This window comes from Somniosus microcephalus, chromosome 17 (genome assembly GCF_052327205.1).
Source record: "Somniosus microcephalus isolate GS21.2 chromosome 17, FLI_Smic_1.0, whole genome shotgun sequence".
Lineage (NCBI taxonomy): Eukaryota > Metazoa > Chordata > Chondrichthyes > Squaliformes > Somniosidae > Somniosus > Somniosus microcephalus.
In genome coordinates, this window is record NC_141003.1 from 37,601,561 (window position 1) to 37,626,360 (window position 24,800).

Below are 24,800 nucleotides of genomic sequence, written 5' to 3' on the forward strand. Positions count from 1 at the left end.
GAACAACCCCAGCTTCTCCAGTCTATCCACATAACTGAAGTTCCTCATCCCTGGAACCACTCTTGTCAATCTTTTCTGCACTCTCTCTAATCCTTCCTAAAGTGTGGTGCCCAGAACTGGACACAGTACTCCAGTTGAGGCTGAACCAGTGTTTTATAACGGTTTATCATAACTTCCTTGCTTTTGTACTCTATGCTTCTATTTATGAAGCCCAGGATCCCATATGCTTTTTTAACCTCTTTCTCAACCTGCCCTGCCACCTTCAACGATTTTTGCATATCTCTGTTCATGCACACCCTTTAGAATTGTACCCTTTAGTTTATATTGCCTCTCCTCGTTCTTCCTACCAAAATGCATCACTTTGCACTTTTCTGCATTAAATTTCATCTGACACATGTCCACCCATTCCACCAGCCTGTCTATGTCCTCTTGAAGTCTATCACTCTCCTCTCCACTGTTCACTATACTTCCAAGTTTTGTGTCATCTGCAAATTTTGAAATCGTGTTCTGTACACCCAAGTCTAAGTCATTAACATAATCAAGAAAAGATTGGGGTTAGGGGTAGCTACTCAGACTGGCAAAAGGTAGGAGGTGGTATTCCACATGGATCGGTGCTGGGACCAGTGTTGTTCATCATTTACATAAATGATTTGGACTTGGGAGTTGGAAGTACTATTACAAAATTTGCAGACGACACCAAATTAGAAGCTTTAGTCAATACCAGCGAAGACTGCAACAAAGGGCAAGAAGACATTAATAAACTTGCAGAATCGGTGAGTAATTGGCAAATGTGGTGGTGAAAACCCTGGAATCATTGGATGCCACAATGGGGGGTGGGGGGGACGTTAGGACTTCTGAAGGCATGAATTGAATTAACATGGGCTGAATGGCCTCCCTCATATGTAATTGCCTTCTGATTCTTTACTACTTCCCTTTATGTTGCTGGCCAGTCTTCCGTCTTACCCTTTAATCTTTTTTGTAGCTGCCACTCGAGTTCTCTTTTATGTCTTAAGGTTTAGATATGACAGAGCCTCTCGAGTCTGTGTGTTTTTGCTTCAAGAAAAATATTTTAGTCAGCTTGCATTTTGCACCCTTCAAACATTTTGGAGCACCAGAAATTTCTCTGCGGGGAGGGGATCACTGACCAAGGGGTAGGTCCTGGATGTGAGGAGTGAGTGGGTGGAGGGAGGGACGCATGCGCGCTGGGTCTCCGCTGCTCCGGGAGTGAAGCGGAGTCGGAGTGTCCCGCGGAGAGAAGCTGAAGCGAGTTAAAGCGCGCCGCGCCCTGTCCTGCCGTAATGTGCTCCGTCTGACTGTGGCACTTCAATTAATGAATTGTCTCTCTCTCTTCATCTTGTGTCGTTTATTAGCCGAACAATTTGCCTCATAAGTTTATTGGCTGTGGAGAGAGCAGTTAGACCACAATGTTCCACTTCAAGATTTTAACTCTTTTCGGTAAGTTTTTAAAAAAAATATTTCTTTCACAAAACAGTCCCGACTGCTGAAGATTGCATACAACAAAGTCAAAGTACGTATTTTTTTAAAAGGGGGGAAAACTCTCAGATAAGAAAGAAAACTGATCACGGCTGCATGGCAAAAACTTTATAACCATCTGTTCGGACGAAGAGTGAATTCCCCACCAAATTCCGAAAAATGTTTAAAATAAATGATGTGCCAAATTCCCAGCCGTTTTTTTTTGTAGGAAACGTCCCAACAGTTTTAAGTGAAAAGTTTCCAGTGTTCTTCACGCTGATTTTTTTGTAGACTATCGAACGATCTTTGTCGTAAGATAATTAATTGTGTTTTGTTGGAGATTCGTTCTAAGTTCCTCAAAATACGTTTTACCATGTATGTACTCCTTGTAAAACTTTTGACTTTGCTTGACAAATTTGCTCGAGATCAATGCGATCGTCCCAGTTATATATAAATAAAAAACCCTGGTCAGTAACACAGCAATGCAAATACAGCAAGACTAGCGGTGAATAAAATCTGGATTCCGTTCTTCAAAGGGTTTCCCCCTTCTGTCTATTATCAATTAGCTGGTCCCAGCATTGTTTATACTGTAAATTTAAAAAAATCATAATTTACAGGGGTAATTCAGTACGATTTACATCTAAAGTAAAATGTATAACTGCTTTTTCTCTCTCTCTCTTCCCCCGCCCCCCGAATTTTTGGGAAATAGAACTAGCTTTTAATGTAGCTTTGTAATGGCATATGTGTTTGGTACCATTGCAGTGTACTTTGTTTTAAACTGATCTTGTAGATTTATATACTTTATGTTTAAACCAGCACTTTAGCAGCTGTCTAAAGTGCCTTTCTAACCTCATCAACTCAAAATTGTAGCACAGCCCAGGAGCCAGGTTGGCACCGCCACTGCAGCCAAGAGGTACGAGATCACCGATGAAAGGTAGTCTTGCACAACATTGGCTTCACAAAGTGCAGGATAACCGCAGTGTGGAGCAAAAAAGGTTCCCTTGCTCCCATCAACTCCCTTAATATTGGAAATGTTGCCAGAATTTGAAACCCTGGAAGAATACATGTGCGTGCGGAGTTTGGTGGTAGCTGGACAGAAAGTAGTGTGGGAGGGAGCCAGCATTGTAACTGGTATCAGTAGTTTAACTGGGTGAAATAATTTATTATTCTCATTCCGTGGACTTCAGTCAATCTGACTCTCTTAACCTATGATCTGTCTGTAGATCTTTACATTTTTAGTTACCGTTCTTCTCTCCAACAAATTATGAACTTTGCATGAGAATGTGTAACAAACCTAGAACACAACACAATATCTTAAGATCTTGTACAAGATATTATCTTATTTTAGACTAATGTTCCCAAATAGAAGTCTTGCATAGGAAAATTTGAAGGGGAAAATTTGCAGGGCTGTGGGGAAAGAGGAGGGGGAGTGGGACTAATGGAATATTTCTTTCGAAGAGCCGTACAGGCACGATGGGCTGAATGTCCTCCTTTTGTGCTGTATGATTCTATGATATTGGTCTACATCTTTAGCTATTGTGCGTTATACCCTAAATATGCTCTTTGTCTTCCAGTTGCAGCTTGGCACTCTGTTGTCACTCAAGGGCCACAGTTCAGCTATGGCTGCGCTGAGGGAAGCTGCTACCCAGCCACAGGAGACCTGTTGATTGGGCGAGCAAATAGATTATCTGCCACCTCCACCTGTGGCAAATATAAACCTGAACCCTTCTGCATTGTCAGCCACCTTCAGGTAGGATGTATGTATTAGTGGGTGTGATTCAAGAGAGAAAAAGGAGACCACAGCAGTGTATACAGAACAGAAAAGTACTGGAGCCAGGGCTATGATCTACTTTTGTCTTTATATTAACTACCCAGTCACTCTGGCCTCATTCGTGTTTAATTGCTTGGCCTTCAGCCTGCTTCTCTGATGTACCACAGGTGCTGGTGTGGTAAAGAACACCTGTACAAGGTAACACGGTGCGACAAATATATCTTGATGGGAACTACTAGGCTATTGCTATCACACAATCACTTTAAAAAGCAGCTCTATTATTCCCTGAGGGGTCCAATGATGTAGAAACTGCCCTAATTGTACTGTGGGTCAAATTACACTCACCAAAAAGAACTGTGCATGTGCATACTTGTGCAAATGCTGTTTTAAGCTGCTTTTACACTGAGGTCCAGTTTGTGGAAGTGTGGATCTTGTGCAAAGCAAATGTAAAACAACAACTACTTGTGTGTATGTATGTCTCTCTATCTCTCTCTATCACCTTTACCATAATACATCTGCGCCTTGGGACATTGTACTAAGACAAACAATTTGACACCGAGCCACATAGAGAAATTAGGGCAGGTGAAGTGGTAGGTTTTAAGGAGCATCTTAACGGAGGAAAGAGAGGTAGCAAGGCGGAGAGGTTTAGGCAGGGAATTCCAGAGCTTAGGGCCTAGACAACAGAAGGCACGGCCACCGATGGTTGAGCGATTATAATCAGGGATGCTCAAGAGGGCAGAATTGGAGGAGTGCAGATATCTCGGAGGGTTGTGGGGCTGAAGGAGATTACAGAGATAGGGAGGGGCGAGGTTATGGAGGGATTTGAAAACCAAGATGAGAATTTTGAAATCAAGGCATTGCTTAACCAGGAGCCAATGTAGGTCGGCGAGCACAGGGGTGATGGGTGAACAGGACTTAGTGCGAGTTAGGACATGGGCAGCTGAGTTTTGGATGACCTCAAGTTTACATAGGGTAGAATGTGGGAGGCCAGCCAGGAGTGCGTTGGAATAATCAAGTCTAGAGGTAACAAAGGCATGGATGAGGGTTTCAGCAGCGGAAGAGCTGAGGCAAGGGCGGAGTGGGCGATGTTACGGAGGTGGGAATAGGTGTTCTTAATTATGCTGTGGATATGTGGTCGGAAGTTCAAGTTGACACCAAGGTTGCTAACAATGTGGTTCAACCTCAGACAGATGTTAGGGAGCGGGATTGTGTCAGTGGCTAGGGAACAGAGTTTGTGGCAGGGACCGAAAACCATGGCTTCGGTCTTCCCAATATTTAATTGGAGAAGATTTCTGCTCATCCAGAACTGGATGTCGGACAAGCAGTCTGTCAATCAAGAGAAGTGGTATTCAGGTAGAGCTTGGGTGTTGTCAGCGTACATGTGGAAACTGATGCTGTGTTTTTGGATGATGTCGCCAAGGGGCAGCATGTAGCTGAGAAATAGGAGGGGGCCAAGGATAGATCCTTGGCGGACACCAGAGCGGGAAGAGAAGCCGTTGCAGGTGATTCTCTGGCTGTGATTAGATAAGAATGGAACCAGGCGAGTGCAGTCCTACCCAGCTGGACAACGGTGGAGGACGTTGAAGGATGGAGTGGTCAACCGTGTCAAAGGCTGCAGACAAGTCAAGAAGGAAGAGGAGGGATAGTTTATCTTTGTTATAAACGTTTCCTGCCAGTTTATAACATCATGATCTACAAATTTATTTCTGAATGTCATACCTTCCTCAGTAATTGGGGAAATTTGTCATGGTTAGAGACCAGAAAACTGCATAACTGAGGAGGCTAAGCCTGACAGTGGCCAGAAAAGATTACAATCTTTGCCTTTGGTGGTGATGTTTATATTGATATTTTCATCACTTCCTCTGAAGGAACTTGCCTCCAGGTAGATCTTCAGTCTTTGAAGGCAACGCTTGGACTCACAGCATTGCTGCTGCTGGAGATGGAGTTGCTTTCACCAGCAGCACTAAGGTGTTTCTTAAGTCTATTAAAGGTTCATAACCATTCAGTATAAAATCATTGTACCTGCATCTATTACGTTCTAATGCTTGCGTCAACAATGGAAATACATTTTAAGAGACATTTCATGGTAATTCCTTCACATATTAAGACTATTTCCTTCTATAGTATTACTTCAGTGTAGTATTGAGGGACTGCTGCACTGTGGGAGGTGTTGTCTTTTGGATGCAACATTAAACCAAGGCCCATCTGTCTGCTCAAGTGGATGTAAAAGGTTTCATGGAATTGTTTAAAGAGCAGGGGAGATCTTCTGATGTTCTAGATACAAACCAGGAGATAAAAAGGTTGTGGGTGGGGGGGGGGGGGGGAGAGAGGCAGGTTAGGGAAGGGATGTGAAGGCATGGTATAAGAGAGAGATTTTGGGGAGGCTTTTGAAAGCAGAAAGGTTAGTCATGAGGCCGAGGTATATTTGTTTGGGAAGGATGGATATGGAGGGTGCGCAAAGCTTTGTGCAAGAGAAGATATGGGCTGCAATGTAGTTTGAGGAGGCAGGGAAGCCAAGAAGGCAAGCATATGAGAAGTTGAACCGTAAGCTATTGGGGGGAGAAGTAGAAGGTGAGGTGAGCAATATTTGAGGTGGAAGAAAATAATTTTGGTCTTGATGACGGATCGGATGTGAAGAAGAAAGCTCTGCTCAGGATCCAGCAGGGTTCTGAGACTTCATTCCTCTGGGCAAAGCTTCATACAGTAACTGGGGAATGTGCTGCTGCGGTTTATCCTTCAATCAAGCTGAAAATATTCAGTCTCCAGTTGCAATACATGGGGTATTTATAAAAAAAAAAAAAAAAAAAATTATTTTCTTTATCAAATGACTTTGCATTACAGAAGTACAGCCAATGGCGGACTTCACATTCTCCTTGTCAGCTAAATGTGCTGCTTAGTATAAACAGCCTAGAACCGATTGCATCAGAGCTCCACAAAAATGTGGGTCTGCAAATCTTCCATCAGATTAAGGCCACTGGTTCCTGTAACGACGGGGAGTGAGTCCCAGCACTCTAAATTACAATCAGGTCTGTCTATTATATAGCTGAGCCCAGCGCGACCAGCAGCTGACTGAACAGTAAATGGGGGAAGAGCAGTGCACGGAGGCTGCTCTCCCTAGACAGAAACAGTAAAAAAATAAGCCATGTAAAAATAAAAAAAAATACCTGCAATCACTATGCAGACTTTTTTTGGGTTTGCTAGAAAATAGAGAAGTGATGCGATCACTTGAGCGAATGGCTCCAAAGATTACTTCAGTAACTGAATCAGTAATAGTACCATTGTCAGCTAGTACCAAAAGTCAACATCTTTGTTCAAATGAGGTGACCCAGAGAAGGTATAGAGAATAATGTTTGAGTCCGTAGATGTACTGGTTAAGAGTGGGGCAGGGACAGACTCGATCATCCAGTGCGCTGCATCTTTTGCTGTACATGTCTGATTGCAGAGCTGACCGACTAGTTAACTGTATTCTGTATTGCATATTTTCTTGATGCCCATCAAGGTGGAAAAAAATGGAATATTTTCCCATTTCAGTCACCCAGTGTTTGCATCAAGCAATCCTGGCTCAAGTGTAGTGCACCCAGCCGCAGAGTGAAGCTCATTCTGATCATCTGCAGCTTGATCAGAGCCAGTGGGTCACTTGCACAATGCTGCTGTTCAATCTTCAGTTTTAGCTTCTGGTGGGACCAATTGCTAAAATAATTCAGTTGGGTATTTTTCTTTTGTGCTTCAACAGCTTTATTCTCTTCAATACAAGTCAAACACTTAAAGCAGTATTATTAATATTTAGTTTAAAAAGCTTTCCGAGGTATGGGATGAACAAGTTACTCAAATAGTTAAATGCTTTTGTTGCAGCTGAGTAGTAAAGTCTTCTGTTCAATAGGCCTAATCAATTGAAGCCTGACAGCTGCTTTCATGCGAGATTATTGCTTGTAATCTCAATCGGCAATCCTGTTTTATCGTCTTTATGCAAGCAGTATCTAATTGTTAAATTTGAATGGTGCCAGTTTTTATCTTTCTTTATTTGTTCAAGAAATTGTGCAAATAATGATGCCCTGAAGGAATTAGGCCAGTCTGACCTTTACAAGAATTGATTACATTTGATTCTCACTGAGAGCAGTAACCTCATCACCGTATCTAATCCTTGCCATGGTGTTCCCTAACTATCAATGCAAATAGAGCTTTATAACTTCAATTGTAGGCTTCTAATTAACGTATGCTGAAAGTTATTTGCATTCTCTTTGGGAACTAACTGTATCCCAGGCACATCTGTTTCAGATTTTAAACTTGCAGGGCAAGCAACAAGGCACTTCGCAAACATTTCAAAAGAACAAGACTCCCTAATGTACAAAAGCAGTTTTGAATTTTATACTTTATTCCTCCAATAATTAAGTTGGCCAGCTTCAGGTAATTTTGATTAAAGCATGAACATGTTTGGAATGGAAACCGGGTGGGTGTATAATGGACAGCTGATCCACTACCGCCCATTTTGTGGCCCCAGCTGGAGTTGAATTTTACCCACTGGCTTGATGTAGATTTCATGGTATCTGTGATTTGCTGGGAAGTCAGTGATGGATTGCAGATGGTTAAATTGGCTTGCATGTTCTTGGTTTTTAATTGCAATGATTCCAAAGTTATTAAAGGCATGAACCAATTACCTAAAACAGTAATTTGTGACTTTCAAAGTGCTTTCATTTTTTTTAAAAAAGTGCTTGGCAAACTTTTTGTTTAAAACGAGACACAAGAATAATAGTCTCAAAGTATATCATCATGTCACTTACATCTGGCATTATTATAACAATGATATATGGCGGCTCTTCCTCCACAAATAACTTTATCATGAAGGAGTCACCGGAAGTTTATTTTCAAACATGTTTCCAATTCTGGTATGAGATCATGATGCAGAGATCATCTGAGTTTGCTTTGTTAATCCCTTTGTTATACTGAGGTTTTTACACCAAATTTATGCTTGTGACGTGCAAGTTGTAATGTGGAGCCATCTACTTTGTCCATACTTCAGTTACAGGTCCCTCCTATAATAATGGAAGATGCTTTGAAACATAAGTGACCATAATACACAAGCATAGGAAAGAGTCATATTTGGCAGTGTCTATCACATTAAGTATTATATGTACACCTCCTGAAAGGTTCTCCAATAGATCTGTTGTTGAGGCTGAAGAGCCCTAACTTATCCCAGTACCCTTTCCTAGTTCCTTGTGAGCAAGGCGAAGCAACGCAAATGAACACACAGCAGGTGGTAGGAGAAAGGACACTGAGGCAAAAGGACATCTTATTGACATTACATGACTTGTACTTGATCGTCTAAGAGGCATTTTAGTTTTATGCATTCCCTGCTGTTGTAAATGTGGACTGGTCTGCCTCAGCTCATCTGCTGAAACCTTCACCCATGCCATTGTCACCTCTAAACTTGACTTGATTATTCCAATGCTGTTCTGGCTGGCCTTCCACCTTGCACTTTCCGTAAACTTGAGCTTATCCAAAAACCGCTGCCCGTTTGCTAACTCGCACCAAGTTCTGTCCACCCATCACCCCTGTGCTTACTGACCTACATTGGCTCACGGTCCAGTAACTTCTCTTTCCCCAAAAAAATGTTCATCCTTGTTTTCAAATCCCTCATGGTTTTGCCCCTCCCCATCTCTCTAACCTCCTACAACCCTCTGAGATCTCTGTGCTCCTCCAATTCTGCCCTCTTGCACATCCCTGCTTTTCAACACTCTACCAATGGTGGCCATGCCTTCAGCTGCCTAGGCCCTAAGTTCTGGAATTCCCTCCCAAAACCTCAACGCCTCTCTTCCTTTTAAGACACTCGTTCAAACTTGCCTCTTTGACCAAGCTTTTAGTCACCTGTCCTAATATCTCCTTATATGGCTGTGTCAAATTTTGTTTAATAACGCTCCTGTGAAGCGCCTTGGGACGTTTTACTACGTTAAAGGTGCTATATAAATGCAAGATGTTGTTGTAGTGTTGGGTATGGCTAATTGACTATGGAAAATATTATACTCCATACCTGCCGTCATGTCCATGCACGTGCACTTTCTAGCAGTGATCACTCACTAGCATTCAGGAGTTAGATTATGTCTTTTCCCCACTCCGAGGTTGCAGACATAGGCCAATTGTTGTGTCCCTGCTGTCACCCTGACCGATCTTCTATCTCACCACTGACTCGGATTGAAACTCAGAACCTCCTGATCAGTATGGCTCAGTATCATATGTGGTGCATCTACCTCCACTGAGCACATTGGGGGAGCTTCGATTGCTATTAGAAAGAGAAAATGCAACTGGGTGGTCAGTGTGTACTACTCACTGTAAAATAGGAAAATATATAATGTGTTTGTGCCAGATTTTGCTGTATGGCTTCCATTCAATTTTACATTGGATTCAGCATTCAGAAAATAGAAAACATACACTAAATTAATTTTCAATTTAAACTTTCAGGAAGAAAAGAAATGCTTTTCATGTGATTCACGGACTCTTTTTGAGGAAAATCAAAACAGTCATACAATTGAGAATGTAGTCACAACTTTTGCCCACAACCGACTAAACACCTGGTGGCAGTCTGAAAGTGGTGAGTATGGTTCATATGAGAAAATAAATGGAATGTATTCATTATAAAACAAGACCTATATGTGTAGATTTAGTATCTGAATTGATGTATGCTAACAAATTTTCAGTTGTAAATGGTCTTGAAACTTTCTAACATTAACCTAGAGCTTTCACTGTAATGACTTGGGTGAGTAAATCGTACCTGGTGCACGACTGAGCCATGGAGATCAGAATGTTCTCTGGTTTAATCACTCTGCTGTGCTGAGCTAACTAAGCTCAGCTGGGTGCTATAATTGGGTTTAGTGCTTCTGGGCATTGGAGGAGGGCAGAAAATCAGCTGGAGTTTCCAGTCCACATTTCTGCCCAGTGACCCCCTGCTGGGAATTGTAGATGGGTGAGGGGACATCTACTTGGCTTTGAGGTCCCTTCTTAAGCCAGCAATTGGGGCCTTGGAAAACAGTGACCGGATCGGACAAAGTCAACATGGATTTACAAAAGGTAAATCGTGCTTGACTGGAATTTTGAGGATGTAACTGGTAAAATAGATAGGGGCGAACCAGTGGATGTGGTGTATTTGGACTTTGAGGGCTTTCAATAAGGTCCCCCATAAGAGATTAGCATGTAAAGTTAAGGCACACGGGATTGGGGGAAAGGTATTGACTTGGATAGAGAACTGGTTGGCAGACAGAAAGCAAAGAGTTGGAACAACGGGTCTTTTTCCGAGTGGCAGGCAGTGACTAGTGGGGTACCGCAGGGCTCGGTCCTTGGACCCCAGCTATTCACAATTATATATTAATGATCTAGACAAGGGAACTAGATGTAATATCTCCAAATTTGCAGACGACACAAAGCTGGGTGGGTGTGTGTGCTGTGAGGAGGATGCCGAGAAACTCCAGGATGATTTGGACAGGTTGGGTGATTGGGCAGAAGCATGGCAGATGCAATATAATGTGGATAAATGTGAGGTTATCCACTTTGGTGGCAAACAGGAAGGCAGATTATTATCTGAATGGCAATAGATTGGGAGAAGGGGAAGTGCAACGAGACCTGGGTGTCCTTGTGCACCAGTCGCTGAAGGTAAGCATGCAGGTGCAGCAGGCAGTTAAGAAGGCAAATGGTATGTTGGCCTTCGCAGCGAGGGGGTTTGAGTACAGGAACAAGGATGTCTTGCTGCAGTTGTACAGGGCCTTGGTGAGACCACATCTTGAGTATTGTGTGCAGTTTTGGTCGCCTTATCTGAGGAAGGAGTTCAGCGAAGATTCACCAGACTGATACCTGGGATGGCAGGAATGATGTATGAGGAGAGATTGGGTCGATTGGGCTTGTACTCGCTGGAGTTTAGAAGAATGAGAGGGGAATCTCATTGAAACTTATAAAATTCTGACAGGACTGGACAGATTAGGTGCAGGAAGGATGTTCCCGATGGTCGGGGAGTCCAGAACCAGGGGGTCACAGTCTAAGGGTAAGGGGTAGGCCATTCAGGACAGAAATGAGGAGGAATTTCTTCACCCAGAGAGTGGTGAACCTGTGTAATTCTCTACCACAGAAGGCAGTAGAGGCCAATTCATTAAATATATTCAAGAAGGAGTTAGATATATTTCTTAAGGCTCAAGGGATATGGGGAGAAAGCAGGGACCGGGTACTGAATTTGGATGATCAGCCATGATCTCATTGAATGGCGGAGCAGGCTCGAGGGGCTAAATGGCCTACTCCTCCTATCTTCTATGTTTCTATGCTCACAGATGACAAATTACCACTTGATTGAGGTGCTAGAGAGCTGTTATGCTCATGGAACAGTATCTCCGCATAGGTTACAATCTGAGGAGAGGTGAAAGAAATTAAAATTGAGACACAAATTCCTATTCATAAAGTTGACTGATGTAGAACATGTTGTATTAGTTCAGTGTGCATGTTGTATTAGTTCAGTGTGGTGAACTTTTCACTAGAATGAAGGGAGCTTTAACCAGCATCAAAGGGCAGGCATATATGTTGGTACCAAAAAGGGCTTAATTCTCCACACTAACTTTCCTCAACTAAAACATTCTCAAAAATATAAGTTTTTCTAGCCTAAATGCTTTAGATCATCCAGCCTACTATGGAACTGAGAATTCGTTCAGATGACAGTGAAAATTAACTTGAATAGCTATTGAAAATTGATTTGATCCAATGGTTAAAAAATGACTTGGATAGTACATTGTTTGGAAATGTAGTTCTGAACTACTGTAGCCAGATTTCTCATGAGATTCACTTGGAATAACTCTTTGGTCTATGGAATTCCCACTTAAGTAGCTTTTATATTGGTCTTCAGCCGGTGGCTCCTGTACCATGGATTTTGCACAAGGCCAACAGTCTGGATGATTTGTTCCTTGGTCTTGGGGCCAGTAAATATGTTGTTTCAGTGGTGGAAGCAACCTGTTTTGGGATTGCGATCGTAGCGTAATTGTTGTGAGCCACCACACATGTTTTCTCTGCAGTGACGTCATGACTTCAAAGATGCATGCTGGATAAGGTGTCATGGCTTGTCTGCTCACATGCAGAATAACAAGTTCCACAGATCAGCTGGTTTGTAGGAAAACCTGCTGTGCTATCAACAAGATCAGAAGATAGTTATGAATGAGCAAAGCCATTCAGCCCATCTAAATTCATCCATTCTGAAAGATCATAAAGTCCCCCCCTGGTTTTTCTTAACATTCTGGAATAAATACTTTGAGTCCTTCTAGCCTGTTGCCTTCATTTTGAAGTTAGATCCTTTAGGGCTTCCTCTGCTCTTGTACCACTTGTGCAGCATCTGTCTTTGTTGTATCAGCCAAGATAATGCTTACTGCGCACACACTCTTTCTTTGGTTACATTTTTTTTAAAAAGCTAGTGAACAAACGGCATGATTTTCCTGCACTACTTTTTTTCCTGCTGTATATGCTAAGCCTGGCCATAACATTTTGTACACTCTCTTGTGCCTCAAAACCTTTAATAGAAATGGTTGTAAATAATCTAGTACTACTGTATTTGTGCTTGGTTTACCGATCCTCTTAATACCGTGGTCTTTTCAAAATCACTTTCCTCGCCCGCCCATTGATCCCATGAAGAAACCGCTGATCTTCACCCACCATCTCCACCAGATGGCCTGGCAGAGAGTAGAAGCTCAATGTATCGAGTTGTGAACATGATGTATTCCCACCAGTGGAACGTAGATGTTACAGAACTAAAAGTTCAGGGTTTGTTGGAGACATTCTTGGCACCTTCCAAGGAATTTCTGTTTACATCAAACCCTAAAATCAGTGCTTGTGAAAAAGATAATGGCAAATTACTAGTGCACCAGTGGTGTTTGTTTTAGATTCTGCCACTTTACTCTGCTTCTCATTATTACTAATTGTTATTTTATTGTGCTTTAATTTTAGTGTTCGGACCTGAAGTTATTTACTTCCTGTATTTTTATTTGTAGGGTGGGAGGAGGCTTGTGTGGTGCACAAATGCCAGCGTAGACCAATTGGGCTGAATGGCCTGCTTCTGTGATGTGATTTCTATGTAATTTCTATCCTGTTTTGCCACTTACACAAGTTTCAAGTAATGAAATGTAATGAACTTTATCCTTTTTTTAAATTTAAAATTTGCTTTTCCTTTCTGTAGGAATGGAAAATGTTTCCATTCAACTGGATCTGGAGGCTGAATTCCATTTTACCCATCTCATCATGACTTTCAAGGTAAACAGTTTCAGTGCTTCTGTTCCTGAAATGCTCATAATCTTTATATAAGTGAAGGAATATCTGGAATGACCTTTCACAAGTGCAATTTTTGTTGGAATGAGTGAGTCTCCGATTTTAACTGGCCTTATAAATGTGAGCTTCCAAACCTGTAATGATTGCTCACTTACATTATAATTGTGTAAATTATTGCTCCTTTTGGGCAGTGAAAATATTGAAGCTCCTGCAAAGAGCTTGTGAATTTTGCTAAGGTTTTACCAGGCTTTTAGTCACCATTGGGGTGATGTGACATAGACACTTTTTTAGCTGCTGTTAATAAAGCAGCTGCATTTCAGGAATATTGAGAGTCATTCTTTTAAACTTGCACGTACATCTTATGCGCTTATTCTACCCACCTGGCATAGACTCTCCTGTATTTGGAGCGAGTCTCCCCATGAAGACTGCTTTATAAATAGCCACCTGAAAAGAATTAGGAATGGTTATAGCAGTTCTCTGATTTTAATTTGTCATATTATAATTAAGGAGTGAGTGGAGTGTGATGCTATGAGGCCATAATTTAGAGGAGTTAGTCCACATAATGTGGGGAATCTAAATCAACACCAATGCAGCTGAGTCGACCTTGGTTAGTGCTTGGGTGCCACTGACTCTTTTTAAAAATTCATTCTCTGGATGTGGCAAGGCTGGCATTTATTGCCCATCCTTCGTTACCCTTTTACAACTGGGTGGCTCGCAAGCCCATTTCAAAGGGCAGTTAAGAGTTAACTACATTGATGTGAGGACTGGAGTCACAAAGCCAGACTATGTAAAGACAACGGTCCGTAATTTGCGGTCAGCGGTGAAGCAAAGGTGTTCACCACTGGCCACGGAGAAAGCTCTTGTGATCTCTGTGGCGAGAAGTTTGGCTTTTCTGGCGTTCAATTGAGATCAATGTAGTATAGTGGGAATCCCGTAGCGCGATCTACTGTGATGTCAACAAACTGTCTAAGCAGCCAATCACAACGCAGAATTCTCAGACCAAGAACCAGGAAGTGAGGAATTGCTTTCGTTCTGACTTTAAGAAAAAGTGCTACAGAGAGCAAAACAAATATTGGGGTTCTTGCATGGGGAAAAGGTAAACCCGAAATAAATATCAACAAACTTAAAAAATATATATTTTTTAAGTTCCTTTAAAAATTGTAATTTTTATTAAAATGGAGAATTTTGACACTCCACAAAATTAAAATGAGTTTTTCAGGGCCATAACGTTTGTTTAGCAGTCAATACACTGTTAAAACCCCAGTTACACCTAATCCAGCAAGGTCTAACTTTTTTAATGGGGTATTTAACAGTGATATTACCGCGGAAAAGCCCAAGTTTTCATCAGTTTCACTGATTGCTGGCTATGGTGGGGTGGGGTGGGGGGAGGGGTGGTGGAGGTGCCACAGCACAGCCAGTGTCGGAGCAGTGAATGACTGACTGCAACTTTAGGAGTTCCGTGTTAGGATGCGCATGCACTACATCCTATAGTTGAGGTCAGTTTCAAAGGGGTAATAACAGTGCGCGCTGTTCGTTCGCTGTTATTACCCACCGCAAATTCCGGACCACAAATTCCGGACCAATCGGTTTCCTTTCTTAAAGGACATTGTTGAACCAGTTGTGTTTTTAGACAAACTGACTGCTTTGTGGTCACTTTTACTGGTTCCAGCTTTTCTTATTTCCAGATTTTTTCAAACTAAATTCAAATTCTCAAACTGCAATTGTGGGACTTGAACTTGCATTCTCTGAATTACTAGTCCAGCAACATAACCACTGTACTATACCTACCAAAACAGTCAGCCATTGTGGGTGGATTGTATACACGTTTGAACAGCTGACAGTAGTTTGAAACAGGCCTTTAATCAGCCCTTCTTGATGATGAAGCTGCATGGCATCGAGAGAACAATAAGTTACTGGGGCAAGAGTTGAAAATTGCCTTCACTATGTCTGTGCTTCTCAATTACTTTTTTTCTTTTGGCCTTTTGCTTCTGTGATCTCTGCACCTTTTAGAAAATGTACAGAAGACAGGCAGAATGCAGTGAAGACTTGTTCACTAATAAGGACTTGAGAATAGTACTGAGAATTCTAGATACATCAATTATTTAGGGGACGATGGGGTCTTTCTAAAGAAATGTAAGTATATTTGTAACCAGTGTTAACATACTAGATTAGAAACACAGTATTCATTTAGCAAGAAAAAAAGTGCATTTACTGCTATTTAATCTCTCTTTGAGGATGCGCAGCTTTAACAATTTAATAGTTCTTCCTTGAAGCCATATTTGTTTTCAAATTGTAGCATATTATTTGTATAATTAATATCAGTGAAGCAACCATTTATTTTTCACACTAGATTAAGCTAGTGTGCTCTAAAAGCAAAAGTATTCTAATGTTAGGTATATGCTAATCAAAACTTTGCCCCATGTGTAGGACAGTTTTTGGATTGAGGCATTTCCCGTGTTTAAGACATTCTTTAAATTATAAATCAACGACGGTGTTCTTTTATTGCTTTCTGCTCCCAAGTAGCTTTCCAGTACCTCTGGCGCAGGTCACTCTCCAGTACTTCAGTCAAGTGACCACTGTCATTTGTCAACCTAGTCATTGGGTGTCTGAAGGCTGTTTGTAGAGAGGGGTAATTGCAGTCCAAGTCCACCACCGTAAACATTTACTCCCTCCACCACTGGCGCACCGTGGCTGCAGTGTGTATCATCTACAAGATGCACTGCAGCAACTCGCCAAGGATTCTTCAACAGCACCTCCCAAACCTGCAACCTCTTCCACCTAGAAGGACAAGGGCTGCAGGTGCATGGGAACACCACCACCAAATTCCCCTCCAAGTCACATGCCATCCTGACTTGGAAATATATCGCCATTCCTTCATCGTCGCTGGGTCAAAATCGTGGAACTCCCTCCTGAACAGTACTGTGGGAGTACCTTCACCACATGGACTGCAGCAGTTCAAGAAGGCAGCTCACCACCACCTTCTCGAGGGCATGGTGTGGAGATGCCGGTGTTGGACTGGGGTGGACAAATGTAAGAAGTCACACCACACCAGGTTATAGTCCAACAGCTTTATTTGAAATCACAAGCTTTCGGAGCGCTGCTCCTTCGTCAGGTGAAGTGGAGCGATGCATAAAGACACAGCTTATATAGTCAGAGAATAATGCCAGATGATTACAGGTACTCTTTCTAACTGCCATTTATCACACCTCGGCATAGAGATAATCACAGCAATCAAAAGGTGTGAATGGTGTCCAAACAGGTCAGTCAGGAAAACATTGCATCAAAGAACAATGAGGTGGGTTCACAAGGGGGCAACTGTTGCAGATGCTGGGGTCTGTATGAAAAACAAAAAACAAGACAAAAAAACTTTTTTTTTGCTGGAAATCACAGGTCCGGCCACATCTGTGCAGAGAGAATAAGCCAACGACTACTCTAGTCTGGATGACCCTACGTCAGGTGGGGTTACGTGTAGCGTGACATGAACCCAAGATCCCGGTTGAGGCCGTCCTCATGAGTGCGGAACTTGGCTATCAGTTTCTGCTTGACGATTTTGCGTTGTCGTGTGTCTCGAAGGCCGCCTCGGAGAATGCTTACCCGAAGATCGGAGGCTGAATGCCCTTGACTGCTGAAGTGTTCCCCGACTGGGAGGGAACACTCCTGCTTGGCGATTGTTGCGCGGTGTCCAACGTTGTCTACCTAATATGTTGCAGGAAAGGATGCCCCAGAGCATGGTACATCGGCGAGACCATGTAGACACTGCGACAACGGATGAACGGACACCGCGTAACAATCGCCAGGCAGGAGTGTTCCCTCCCAGTCGGGGAACACTTCAGCAGTCAAGGACATTCAGCCTCCGATCTTCGGGTAAGCATTCTCCAAGGTGGCCTTCGAGACACACGACAACGCAAAATCGTTGAGCAGAAACTGATAGCTAAGTTCCGCACTCATGAGGACGGCCTCAACCGGGATCTTGGGTTCATGTCACGCTACATGTAACCCCACCTGACGTAGGGTCATCCAGACTAGAGTCGTCATTGGCTTGTTCTCTCTACACATGCGGCCGGACCTGCTGTGATTTCCAGCAAAAAAAATATTTTTTGTTTTTCATACAGACCTCCACATCTGCAACAGTTGACCCCTTGTGAACCCACCTCATTGTTCTTTGATGCAATGTTTTCCTGACTAACCTGTTTGGACACCATTCACACCTTTTGATTGCTGTGATTATCTCTATGCCGAGGTGTGATAAATGGCAGTTAGAAAGATTACCTGTAAACATCTGACATTATTCTCTGACTATATAAGCTGTGTATATATGCATCTCTCCACTTCACCTGACGAAGGAGCAGCGCTCCGAAAGCTTGTGATTTCAAATAAAGCTGTTGGACTATAACCTGGTGTTGTGTGACTTCTTACATTTCTCGAGGGCAATTAGGGATGATCAATAAATGCTGGCCTTGCCAGCGACGCCCACATCCCATGAACGAATTAAAAAAAATAAAAAATAAAAAAAAATTCCTAGCCAGTGGCACTAGGTAACAGCAATAAGTGAGCTCCCTAGTTGGCCAAATTTACCCAATCTTTCCTAGCCCACGGATATTGAGGCAAATTGTAGCATTCCTACCAATTGAAGAGCTAACGCCACAGACAGGGATTGAACCTGGGACCTTCCTGGTCTGTACCGTGTAGCTATTCCCCATCTATACTGCTGAACTATAGAGAAGCTTACAATTTAGTGAAATTAGTATGCCTTTCCTAGTTGTCTCTTTCCCAACCTTCTTTCCCAGAAATGTCTTGCGTTGAAGTAATTGTAAGTAGTACAAGGTATACCATAAGTCTCCTTGGTAACATACATTTATCTGGAAAAAGTAGTTTATGAAAAGACACTGAATAAACATTTTCCTGAATGCTACATTTTTGTAAATTGCATGTGAAAACATATATGAAATTAGCTCTACCTTGTGATTCTCTAAATAGAGATGCTGGAAAGGGTAGAAATAAGTCTATTCATTAAGGCAACTTTGTATGCTTTACAATCTTAAAACAAAACAAAATCTAAACAATACCAAGCACTTTTTTTAAAACTGAGTTTAAAATATACCCATACATTAAGTTAAGTGATTCGATAGTATTGAGTTGAGCAAAATGGAAGCCTGGTATTGCAAAAGATTTTTTTTTCCAGCAAAGAAAGAAAAGTTGGAATGGTCATAACATTCCTTAAATAACACTGACATTTTAGTCAATGACCTTTTTCCATTTTAAGGCTGTTCCAAGTTCTTCACATTGCCTTGCTGTCTTATTTCCTTGGGCTGAAAGGGTTAAGTTATGAGAAAATGTTGCACAAACCTGAGTCGTATTCCCTCCGGTTATTGAGGGGTGATCTAATTGATGTGTTTAAAATGATAAAAGGATTTGATAGGGTAGATGCAGGAAAACCTATTTCCTCTAGTGGGGGATTCCAGAGCAAGGGGGCAGAATTTTAAATTAAAGCTAGACCATTCCGCAGTAAAATAAGGAAGTACTTTTTTCACGCAACGAATAGTAGAAATCTGGAATTCACACTCTCAAAAGGGTGTGGATGCTGGGTTAATTAAAATGTTCAAAACTGAGATCGACAGAGTTTTGTTGGGTAAGGCTATCGAGGGATATGGATCAAAGGTGGCTGAATGGAGTTGAGGTACAGATCAGCCATGATCTAATTGAATGGCTGAACAGGCTCGAGGGGCTGAATGGCCTTCTCCCGTTCCTATGTTTCATTGCCCACACGCAAATTAAGGACATAAGAAACAGGAGTAGGAGTAGGCCATTCGGCCCTTCGAACTGGCTCCGCCATTCAATAAGATCATAGCTGATCTTCTACCTCAATTCCACCTTCCCGCACAATCCCCATAATCCTTTATTCCCTTAATATCCCCCAAATATTTCAGGAGTATTATTGAAAAACATTTGGCTGAATTAATTAGTACCTTTTTTGAAAAAGACAAAAAATGTGTCTTTTCCCCTCAGACTTTTCGTCCGGCTGCTATGATGATAGAGCGATCTTCAGATTTTGGAGAGACCTGGCAGGTCTATAGATATTACGCTTATGACTGTGCGTCATCCTTTCGAGGCGTTTCAACAGGATCATTGAAGAAAGTGGATGACATTATCTGTGACTCTCGGTACTCCGATATTGAACCTTCTACAGAAGGAGAGGTTTGTAACAAATGCTGGAGAATAGACCGAGCTGTTGGTCTGGGCTTTCCGCTTGGCTCAAAATAGTGCAAATCTAAGTATTAGTAAAATGCAATTTAAAGTAAGATGTTCATTCAAAATATTTCAATCCAAGACACTTTCCAAGAACTACATATAAATGTTATCCTGGCTCATGAATTTAAGCAAGCTTGTCTGAGATACACACATTGTCATTTGTTATCTTGTAAAACTTATCTTGTCTGTCTTTAGGTTATCTATCGAGTGTTGGATCCAGCCTTTAGAATTGAAGATCCTTATAGCCGAAGAATACAAAGTAATTGTCACTTCTGGGCATGTTTATTCTACTGCAGTTTAATAATTTAAAAAAATGTAAACTGAACATTTCTGTAAACTTCTCACTTTTTCTCCGATGATTGCTGTCAATTATTTTGCACAGCAGCGCAATGATTTAATCTTCTTACTGCTAATACTAACATGGACCACTAAATATTTTCTGTCATAATTGTTTTTCTGATCATTGTTTCTATATTGACACAGTAACTGGGTAAATTAATTTGTATTAAACATAGTTTCCTGTCTGACTTACATGCTTCCTGTTGACTTGAATATAACCTGGTTGCTGTAAAGAAGTGTAGGATGTTCCTCTTTCAGGATGTTGTTTTTGGCAGAAGACTGAAAAATGTAGATTTTTTTTTTTTAAAGCTCTCAACTTCCAGCCTTTGTTCAGTTTTGTCTGTTGCTGTTACATTCCCAATGAAACAATAATGATATTCTGTTGGAAAAGGGCGGAGGGAGAACGAGAGAAAGAAATTAATTGTATTTTTTTTGCCAACAAAGCATTTTTCCCCTCTCTGAATTTGGCAAAAATTGAAATTTGAATGTTGGACTCTAACAACATGGGCAACAGGTCCACCCAGATTTACATGTAAATCCAGCCTGGTATGTTTCAGAAACTGGCAAATAGGAGCTACGCCTGCCGTACTGAAGCTGAATTTTTATCTTGTGCAGCAGTTTCCCCCCCCGTTCTTTATCTGCATTCAGGAGTGCTCCAGTTTTATTTTTTGGCTTGTGGCATTCGGGATGGAGCCTACAATACTGTTCATGTCTCAATTGGTCTAGCTTTTACAGCTGAAATAGATTCTGAAATTTCGATTATTTATTCAAATGGGTGTAGGATTCGTCTGATTTTGTGTGTCAATCTTGCATTCTACTTGTAAATACTGTAAGAGATAACTCGGATGGCGTTGGGAGAGATATTTAGCAGCCTGATGCTACTGTCTTTTATAATGGCCCAGAAATTCGGGTCGGAGGCTTCCCGCGGGTGCAAGCCTCCGACCTGCACTTACCTTGCGCGCCCGACGTTGAGCTGTGGGCCCGTGTGGAATTGCGATCCTGGGCCGCTTCCAACTGCTGGCACGCAGTGCTTGTGTATCCCAGGGGTGCAGTTAGTTCGATGCATCCCCTGGGATCACGTGGGCCATGGAGAGCCAATGGTAGCAGGGAATGCTTCATTCATAAGTTTGACCGGAAGTGCTGTCAAACCTATAAATACTCTCAGCCCCAAAACATCACTAAAACTTCAAATAAATTTTTTTAAAATCACATTTTAAAAATAACTATAAATTACATGAAATAACTATTTTAAACAATTTAAATTTTTGAAAAAATTAATGACATTTTCTAACTGGGCTAAAAATAAACCTTTTTAAGTATTTAAAAATAATAAACCTGTGGAAAAAATGTTTTAATTTTAATTAATTCACCACTTACCTTGTTAAAAGCAGGCCTTACGACTGCTTTTTACATGTCTAACTTCTGGAGACTTACCTTCCCGGAGAAACCTGGAAAAAAAAAACGTAAGTTCAATGCGCACGCGCTGCCTCTCCCGCGCACGCATTCCACCTCTTAACCCCTTCTTTCAGGGGAACGGAAGTGCCAGTTTCCCACGCATGCGCAGTGCATGCACGAAATCTGCACTTTCGTTGGGCCTACGCGTGAGTACCCCGTGCGTACTCACACGTTGAGACCTGAATTTCTGGGCCATTAAATTTCCTAAAATTTCTAACTCTGTATTCAGTTTAGCTGATCTGAGCAGCTATTTCAGTTTCAGAACCTTCCATTGATGTGTCATAAATAACACATTTAAGGCACCTTTCGGGAGTATTAAAACTGACAGATTTGAAGACTAGTGCAAATTTTTTTGATTTCTAATTAATGCAGTGGAATTAACGAATACAGTAGTTTGATGTAGAGAAATTAATGAAACATTTTGAATGTGTATTTGAGGAAAATTATAACCATATTTTGAAGTACTCCATCTGATCTTTATGGAAGAATTCTAATTTAATTGCTTATTTTATTTTGAAGATATGCTGAAGATCACAAACCTGAGGGTTAAATTTACTAAGCTCCATACTCTGGGTGACAATTTGCTAGACTCGCGAGTGGAAATCAAAGAAAAATATTACTATGCTATCTATGACATGGTAGTTCGGGGCAATTGTTTCTGCTATGGACACGCCAGTGAGTGCGCTCCTGTTCATAATGCTGATGACCAAGAGGTGGAAGGGAAGGTGAGTACAAACGTGATTTGCAGTCCCTTTGACCTTCCTGAAGTAAACAAAATAGGCATTTTCAATTTTTGTTTTGTACTGTGTTGTTAAATTCTGATTGTAATCGCTTAACCATTGGTGGCCGTGCCTTCTGTTGCCTAGGCTCTGAGCTCTGGAATTCCCTGCCTAAACCTGTTCGTCTCGCTACCTCTCTTTCCTCCTTTAAGATGCTCCTACCTCTTTGACCAAGCTTTTGGTCATCTGCCTGAATTTACCCTTATGTGGATCGGTGCAAATTTTTTGTCTTAAAATACTCCTGTGCAGTGCCTTGGGGCATTTTACTATGTTAAAGGTGCTATATAAATATACGTTGTTGTTGTAAATACTTTTCACTGCCACTGACTTCCACGTTCAACATTGCAGCAATAAAATAAAACACAATGTTTCTGCAGTGTTGCACTTGGGCTGTTAGTTACAAAATGTAGAAAGTTACAAACTTTTGTTTCAAGTCTTGAATTGAGAATGTGGCCTACTCCACAGTGAAGTTTGCTGGTGCTACCATCAAAGCTTAATTGAACCCAGATGAAAAGTTTCCCTGACCTGGCTCTGCCATTTCCTGTTCCGAGTCTGAAGACAAAACTACGTTTGAGTTCACGAACTCTCAGCAACTATAGTAGTTTTTCAGTTTCCTGTTAACGGGGGTCAAATTGCAGACTGGAAATATTTGGTTCTTGTAAGGCACTTATTTTATTAATATCACTTTGAATTCTATTTTTTTTCTTCTCTCTTTCCTCTCCTGGGTTACACCCCAGCTGCAAGATAAAAGTGGCAACTGATCTGCTTTGAGCCTTGCACTAATAGTCTGAGCCAGCTGATGGGATGTATGCAAGAGTGGTCTAGGGAAAAACTCCCTCTCATTTCCCTCTTGGTGCCTCTGATTCCTGTTTCCCAGCTGTTTTGTGGCTGAGATCATTGATTCAGTGGTGTGACTGAAAGTAGGATTATTGTGTCCCACTGCTATATGGTGCAGTCATTTAGTGTTTTTGTTTGCTGTGCCACCATATTATTTGAAAGCCCTTTGCTGATGGGAGGCTCAGAGTCCAGTTGATCTGTGCAGACATTTGTCTTGGTGCTTGATATTACTGAGGTGCTCCAATAAATATACAATGATTCAGTTTTCAGGCAAAACACTTGATGGAAGTGTAAAAATGCTTATAAAAGCTTCAACTTCAATCACTACATTTGTCCCTGTTTCATTGCATTTGCTTTTGTGCTACAAGAAGTAGAAAAATAATGTACATTTTAGAAATTGGCACTGGAAAGAAAATGGTGAAATTACCCCCTCCCTGCCAAAGATTCCTTTCGTGTATAATTGATTAATGGCATCCCAGATCATACAAGTGCATGCTACTTCTAATACATTCCAATTTACCTTTGAATCCTCCTGAGAGAATTTTGTTCCAGAAAAAATTGTGCCTAACTTTGTACACAGTGGCTGCAGGCTCAATTTTGAGAATGTGTACAGGGATTAAGAGTTTGATTTTGAATTAAGTGGAAAATAAGTAGTTTAGTACTTGTGACTCTCAACATGGAGAGCTGCAAGAATTTTGAAGTGTTTGTCACTCAAACTGTTCTTGTGCCCATCTTGACTACATTTTTAGAATCTTAATAATTCTAATAAATGAATATTATTGGGTTTGTTGTGAACTTGTGTTCAAATCAAATTAAGGTAAATGTGGAAGCAATATTAACAATTTTTCTGTGGTGCTAAAATTGTTTTCCAGGTACATGGTCAGTGTGTATGTCGACACCACACCAGAGGTTTAAACTGTGAGCAGTGTCAGGATTTCCACCATGATCTGCTTTGGAAACCTGCTGAAGGACGCAACAGCAATGCATGCCAAAGTGGGTTTCAAATCAAAATATTTAAAGATAACAATGAATGTCTTCATTTTGGGGCTTATTTTCTGCATGCAACCTATATTTGTAGCTTTCTTTATCTTTTAAAATACAAAATGGGCAGGATTTCCCAATAACTCAGCAAGTTCATCCATTGAGTATGGACCAAAAAGGTCTCGGGTTCAATCTGTGTTGAGCTCACTGACCTCCGCTAAGATGACAGTAAGGATGGTTATAATTGACTACCACACCTATAAGTTCCTGAGGGAAGAATCAAACCTGCTTCTCATTGTGGTTCAGGCTTTCTTCCCAACTATTAATGTTCACAGAAAATGCAGGTTCCATAGGCAGACAAACCCACATCTCTTGAGATCCAAACCATGCACCCATATGCATGCCATGAATGAGAGTAATATGCCACACGATTGATCTTTTACCATGATATTTCACACCGGATGGCTGTGCACTCTGACGGAAAACATTGCACTGTCGGATTATTTTATTGGTTTCTTAATGATAAAACAAGCAGTCAAATTTTGTTACAAGATTTATTATTAGAGAAGCAAAAGCAATAGAATAAATAATGCTTGACTTGTGCAATACTTGAGCCTAGTAAAGTGTTCAAACTTAAGTCC

General features: G+C 41.4%; 1 protein-coding gene across 1 annotated transcript in view; it reads left to right on the top strand.

Annotated features, from left to right (window-relative positions):
• Positions 1 to 1,215: 1,215 nt before the first annotated feature.
• The window catches only part of lamb1a (laminin, beta 1a), a 102,423-nt gene continuing 78,838 nt past the window's right edge, over positions 1,216 to 24,800 (top strand). Inside the window, exons 1-8 of the mRNA XM_086010185.1 lie at positions 1,216 to 1,455; positions 3,048 to 3,223; positions 9,698 to 9,827; positions 13,431 to 13,504; positions 19,526 to 19,714; positions 19,964 to 20,027; positions 22,082 to 22,287; positions 24,051 to 24,171. Of these exons, the coding sequence (XP_085866311.1) occupies positions 1,425 to 1,455; positions 3,048 to 3,223; positions 9,698 to 9,827; positions 13,431 to 13,504; positions 19,526 to 19,714; positions 19,964 to 20,027; positions 22,082 to 22,287; positions 24,051 to 24,171 (991 nt within the window). The 5' untranslated portion in view covers positions 1,216 to 1,424. The remainder of the gene's footprint in view (positions 1,456 to 3,047; positions 3,224 to 9,697; positions 9,828 to 13,430; positions 13,505 to 19,525; positions 19,715 to 19,963; positions 20,028 to 22,081; positions 22,288 to 24,050; positions 24,172 to 24,800) is intronic.